Source organism: Panulirus ornatus, chromosome 40 (assembly GCF_036320965.1).
Source record: "Panulirus ornatus isolate Po-2019 chromosome 40, ASM3632096v1, whole genome shotgun sequence".
NCBI lineage: Eukaryota > Metazoa > Arthropoda > Malacostraca > Decapoda > Palinuridae > Panulirus > Panulirus ornatus.
In genome coordinates, this window is record NC_092263.1 from 7091627 (window position 1) to 7098530 (window position 6904).

The 6904-nt window shown below is 50.6% G+C and overlaps 1 protein-coding gene across 1 annotated transcript in view; it reads left to right on the forward strand.

Annotated features, from left to right (window-relative positions):
* LOC139761502 (heterogeneous nuclear ribonucleoprotein 27C-like) overlaps positions 1–6703 on the forward strand; it is a 7331-nt gene extending 628 nt beyond the window's left edge. Inside the window, exon 2 of the mRNA XM_071685767.1 lies at positions 6599–6703. Coding sequence (XP_071541868.1) covers positions 6599–6703 — 105 coding nt within the window. The remainder of the gene's footprint in view (positions 1–6598) is intronic.
* Positions 6704–6904: the final 201 nt, after the last annotated feature.

Consider the following 6904-nt stretch of genomic DNA (forward strand, 5'->3'; position numbering starts at 1 on the left):
GGAGGATTGTGGTTGGTGGTAATGATGGAGTGGTTGGTAGGTGGCGATGATTGTGGTGGTGGTAATTTGATGTGGGGTTTGTTGGTTGTGGTGGTGATTGATCGTGGTTGTGGTAATGATGGAGTGTTGGTGGTGGTAATGATGGTGGTGTGGAACGATGGGGTGGTTGGTGGTGGTGGTGATTGTCTGGTGGTGGTAATGATGGGTGGTTGGTGGCGGTGAGGATTGTGGTGGTGGTAATGATGGAGTGGTTGGTGGTTGTGAGGATGGTGGTTGGTAATGATGGGGTGGTTGGTGGTGGTGGTGATTGTTGGTTTGGTGGTAATGATGGGGTGGTTGGTGGCGGTGAGGATTGTGGTGGTGGGGTAATGATGGGGTGGTTGGTGGTGGTGATGATTGTGATGGTGGTAATGATGGGGTGGTTGGTGGTGGTGATGATTGTGATGGTGGTAATGATGGGGTGGTTGGTGGTGGTGATGATTGTGGTGCTGGTAATGATGGAGTGGTTGGTGGTGGTGATGATTGTGGTGCTGGTAATGATGGGGTGGTTGGTGGTGGTGATGATTGTGATGGTGGTAATGATGGGGTGGTTGGTGGTGGTGAGGATTGTGGTGGTGGTAATGATGGGGTGGTTGGTGGTGGTGATGATTGTGATGGTGGTAATGATGGGGTGGTTGGTGGTGGTGATGATTGTGGTGCTGGTAATGATGGAGTGGTTGGTGGTGGTGATGATTGTGGTGCTGGTAATGATGGGGTGGTTGGTGGTGGTGATGATTGTGATGGTGGTAATGATGGGGTGGTTGGTGGTGGTGAGGATTGTGGTGGTGGTAATGATGGGGTGGTTGGTGGTGGTGATGATTGTGATGGTGGTAATGATGGAGTGGTTGGTGGTGGTGATGATTGTGGTGGTGGTAATGATGGGGTGGTTGGTGGTGGTGATGATTGTGGTGGTGGTAATGATGGAGTGGTTGGTGGTGGTGATGATTGTGGTGGTGGTAATGATGGGGTGGTTGGTGGTGGTGATGATTGTGGTGGTGGTAATGATGGAGTGGTTGGTGGTGGTGATGATTGTGGTGGTGGTAATGATGGAGTGGTTGGTGGTGGTGATGATTGTGGTGGTGGTAATGATGGGGTGGTTGGTGGTGGTGATGATTGTGGTGGTGGTAATGATGGGGTGGTTGGTGGTGGTGATGATTGTGGTGGTGGTAATGATGGGGTGGTTGGTGGTGGTGATGATTGTGGTGGTGGTAATGATGGAGTGGTTGGTGGTGGTGATGATTGTGGTGGTGGTAATGATGGGGTGGTTGGTGGTGGTGATGATTGTGGTGGTGGTAATGATGGGGTGGTTGGTGGTGGTGATGATTGTGGTGGTGGTAATGATGGAGTGGTTGGTGGTGGTGATGATTGTGGTGGTGGTAATGATGGGTGGTTGGTGGTGGTGATGATTGTGGTGGTGGTAATGATGGGGTGGTTGGTGGTGGTGATGATTGTGGTGGTGGTAATGATGGGGTGGTTGGTGGTGGTGATGATTGTGGTGGTGGTAATGATGGGGTGGTTGGTGGTGGTGATGATTGTGGTGGTGGTAATGATGGGGTGGTTGGTGGTGGTGATGATTGTGGTGGTGGTAATGATGGGAGTGGTTGGTGGTGGTGATGATGGTGGTTGTGGTAATGATGGGGTGGTTGGTGGTGGTGATGATTGTGGTGGTGGTAATGATGGGGTGGTTGGTGGTGGTGATGATTGTGGTGGTGGTAATGATGGGGTGGTTGGTGGTGGTGATGATGGTGGTTGTGGTAATGATGGGGTGGTTGGTGGTGGTGATGATTGTGGTGGTGGTAATGATGGGGTGGTTGGTGGTGGTGATGATTGTGGTGGTGGTAATGATGGGGTGGTTGGTGGTGGTGATGATTGTGGTGGTGGTAATGATGGGGTGGTTGGTGGTGGTGATGATTGTGGTGGTGGTAATGATGGGGTGGTGGTGGTGGTGATGATTGTGGTGGTGGTAATGAAGGGTGGTTGGTGGTGGTGATGATTGTGGTGGTGGTAATGATGGGGTGGTTGGTGGTGGTGATGATTGTGGTGGTGGTAATGATGCTGGTGGTTGGTGGTGGTGATGATTGTGGTGGTGGTAATGATGGGGTGGTTGGTGGTGGTGATGATTGTGGTGGTGGTAATGATGGGGTGGTTGGTGGTGGTGATGATTGTGGTGGTGGTAATGATGGGGTGGTTGGTGGTGGTGATGATTGTGGTGGTGGTAATGATGGGGTGGTTGGTGGTGGTGATGATTGTGGTGTGGTAATGATGGGGTGGTTGGTGGTGGTGGTGATGATTGTGGTGGTGGTAATGATGGGAGTGGTTGGTGGTGGTGATGATGGTGGTTGTGGTAATGATGGGGTAGTTGGTGGCGGTGATGATGGTGGTTGTGGTAATGATGGGGTGGTTGGTGGCGGTGATGATTGTGGTGGTGGTAATGATGGAGTGGTTGGTGGTGGTGATGATTGTGGTGGTGGTAATGATGGGTTGGTTGGTGGTGGTGATGATTGTGGTGATGGTAATGATGGGGTGGTTGGTGGTGGTGATGATGGTGGTGGTGGTAATGATGGGGTGGTTGGTGGCGGTGAGGATTGTGGTGGTGGTAATGATGGGGTGGTTGGTGGTGGTGATGATTGTGGTGGTGGTAATGATGGAATGGTTGGTAGCGGTGAGGATTGTGGTGGTGGTAATGATGGGGTGGTTGGTGGTGGTAATGATTGTGGTGGTGGTAATGATGGGGTGGTTGGTGGTGGTGATGATTGTGGTGGTGGTAATGATGGGGTGGTTGGTGGTGGTGATGATGGTGGTGGTGGTAATGATGGGGTGGTTGGTGGCGGTGATGATTGTGGTGGTGGTAATGATGGGGTGGTTGGTGGTCGTGGTGATTGTTGTGGTGGTAATGATGGAGTGGTTGGTGGTGGTGATGATTGTGGTGGTGGTAATGATGGGGTGGTTGGTGGCGGTGAGGATTGTGGTGGTGGTAATGATGGGGTGGTTGGTGGTGGTGATGATGGTGGTTGTGGTAATGATGGGGTGGTTGGTGGCGGTGATGATGGTGGTTGTGGTAATGATGGGGTGGTTGGTGGCGGTGAGGATTGTGGTGGTGGTAATGATGGGGTGGTTGGTGGTGGTGATGATTGTGGTGGTGGTAATGATGGGGTGGTTGGTGGCGGTGAGGATTGTGGTGGTGGTAATGATGGAGTGGTTGGTGGTGGTGATGATTGTGGTGGTGGTAATGATGGAGTGGTTGGTGGTGGTGATGATGGTGGTTGTGGTAATGATGGGGTGGTTGGTGGTGGTGATGATTGTGGTGGTGGTAATGATGGAGTGGTTGGTGGTGGTGATGATTGTGATGGTGGTAATGATGGGGTGGTTGGTGGTGGTGAGGATTGTGGTGGTGGTAATGATGGAGTGGTTGGTGGTGGTGATGATTGTGGTGGTGGTAATGATGGGGTGGTTGGTGGTGGTGATGATTGTGGTGGTGGTAATGATGGGGTGGTTGGTGGTGGTGATGATTGTGGTGGTGGTAATGATGGAGTGGTTGGTGGTGGTGATGATTGTGGTGGTGGTAATGATGGGGTGGTTGGTGGTGGTGATGATTGTGGTGGTGGTAATGATGGGGTGGTTGGTGGTGGTGATGATTGTGGTGGTGGTAATGATGGGGTGGTTGGTGGTGGTGATGATTGTGGTGGTGGTAATGACGGGTGGTTGGTGGTGGTGATGATTGTGGTGGTGGTAATGATGGGGTGGTTGGTGGTGGTGATGATTGTGGTGGTGGTAATGATGGAGTGGTTGGTGGTGGTGATGATTGTGGTGGTGGTAATGATGGGGTGGTTGGTGGTGGTGATGATTGTGGTGGTGGTAATGATGGGGTGGTTGGTGGTGGTGATGATTGTGGTGGTGGTAATGATGGGGTGGTTGGTGGTGGTGATGATTGTGGTGGTGGTAATGATGGGGTGGTTGGTGGTGGTGATGATTGTGGTGGTGGTAATGATGGGGTGGTTGGTGGTGGTGATGATTGTGGTGGTGGTAATGATGGAGTGGTTGGTGGTGGTGATGATTGTGGTGGTGGTAATGATGCTGGTGGTTGGTGGTGGTGATGATTGTGGTGGTGGTAATGATGGGGTGGTTGGTGGTGGTGATGATTGTGGTGGTGGTAATGATGGGGTGGTTGGTGGTGGTGATGATTGTGGTGGTGGTAATGACGGGTGGTTGGTGGTGGTGATGATTGTGGTGGTGGTAATGATGGAGTGGTTGGTGGTGGTGATGATTGTGGTGGTGGTAATGATGGGTGGTTGGTGGTGGTGATGATTGTGGTGGTGGTGATGATGGGTGGTTGGTGGTGGTGATGATTGTGGTGGTGGTAATGATGGGGTGGTTGGTGGTGGTGATGATTGTGGTGGTGGTAATGATGGAGTGGTTGGTGGTGGTGATGATGGTGGTGGTAATGATGGAGTGGTTGGTGGTGGTGATTGTGGTGGTGGTAATGATGGAGTGGTTGGTGGTGGTGATGATTGTGGTGGTGGTAATGATGGGTGGTTGGTGGTGGTGATGATTGTGGTGGTGGTAATGATGGGTGGTTGGTGGGGTGATGATTGGTGGTGGTGGTAATGATGAGTGGTTGGTGGTGGTGATGATTGTGGTGGTGGTAATGATGGAGTGGTTGGTGGTGGTGGATGATTGTGGTGGTGGTAATGATGGGTGGTTGGTGGGTGGTGATGATGGTGGTGGTGGTAATGATGGAGGTTGGTTGGTGGTGGTGATGATTGTGGTGGTGGTAATGATGGGGTGGTTGGTGGTGGTGATGATTGTGGTGGTGGTAATGATGGAGTGGTTGGTGGTGGTGATGATTGTGGTGGTGGTAATGATGGAGTGGTTGGTGGTGGTGATGATTGTGGTGGTGGTGATGGTGGTGGTGCTGGTGATGATGTTGGTGGTTGGTGATGCTGGTGATGGTGGTAATGATGGGGTGGTTGGTGGTGGTAATGATTGTGGTGGTGGTGATGATTGTGGTGGTGGTAATGATGGAGTGGTTGGTGGTGGTGATGATTGTGTTGGTGGTAATGATGGAGTGATTGGTGGTGGTGATGATTGTGGTGGTGGTAATGATGGGGTGGTTGGTGGTGGTAATGATTGTAGTGGTGGTAATGATGGGGTGGTTGGTGGTGGTGATGATTGTGGTGGTGGTAATGATGGAGTGGTTGGTGGTGGTGAGGATTGTGGTGGTGGTAATGATTGTGGTGGTGGTAATGATGGAGTGGTTGGTGGTGGTGATGATTGTGGTGCTGGTAATGATGGAGTGGTTGGTGGTGGTGATTGTGGTGGTGGTAATGATGGAGTGGTTGGTGGTGGTGATGATTGTGGTGGTGGTAATGATGGAGTGGTTGGTGGTGGTGATGATTGTGGTGGTGGTAATGATGGAGTGGTTGGTGGTGGTGATGATTGTGGTGGTGGTAATGATGGAGTGGTTGGTGGTGGTGATGATTGTGGTGGTGGTAATGATGGAGTGGTTGGTGGTGGTGATGATTGTGGTGGTGGTAATGATGGAGTGGTTGGTGGTGGTGATGATTGTGGTGGTGGTTGTGATGTCCGTGGTTATACTAGGGGAAGCGAGACCAGTGGAAGGCAAGGTGTGAGTGGAGACGAACTGACCAGCCCGACCATCTTCTCCACACTTGTCGTCAGAACCTTAATGAATCAGAACAAAGGTTGTTGGCATAATGCTCAGGGAAGGAGGAAACACTCACCACATGACGATAACATTGCCTCAGTTTGCACCTCCGAGGGTGGAGGGTCATGTGACCTTTATTGACCTCCACTTGACTTATCATCTCATCTCTCGTGTCCTCTCATACATATAGATTGCATTTGTCTCTTCCTTATTCATCCCTTACCATAATTGCCAGACCATTTGATTGCTTCTACTCTCACTTGGGATCTTCATTTGATAACATCAGAGATTATCGTTGTTTATACTGTCTTACATTTCTTATGATAACTTATATGTTGTCACTAGTTATTATGTTATGTTATCCTTCCTGTTCATATAACTAACTTCATGGTGACCATGACATGAATATCTACAGTACCACAAAGGGTAATTACACACACACACACACACACACACACACACACACACACACACACACACACACACACACACACACAAACACATGTTATCAGCTCCTCCAGTTGTGTAAGTTTACGATAAAATAGTGAAATATATATCAACTGGTCACCAGTCTGACCTGATTCAAGAATAATGTCGAGGATATCTTACTCCAAATTGTGAAACAGCTCTCATACCCCCACTCACTGCCACCAACACCACGACCACCACCCCAGCTCCTCCCTCTCTCCCTCCACCCCTCACTTCCCTCACAGCAAAAAATATTAGCCCTTCCGCTGGAAAAAATAGTCATGTTCTTCTTTAACACAATAATGAAACTATGAATTGAAAATGCCACAAGAGGCGACCCACTTGAGTTGAGTGGAACACACGAGACGAGAGAGAATCGAGTTCATCTAAAATTCCTCGCAAGACTTATTGAATTTTTTGCTGTAGGTTGACTGGTTGACGGTGAGGGATGACTGGAACACGGGTGTGGCCATGGAAGGTGAGGACACATGGGCAAGACTGAGGCGCCAAGTGGTGCTGGTGGACAGATGATGGTGAGTCAAGAACGTGGCAGAAGAGCTGGAGGAAGGACGATCAACAGTTTCTGGAAGCCGGTAATACGGTCGCTCTCCGAGCCAGAGCTGGAGGCTCTCTCCTCCCCAGAGGAACTTCCTCTCTGGAACATATAACCTTCTGAACGAAGGTAAAGTCGGCAGAGACATGTGCAGGTGGACACCCAGCCATCCTTAACTG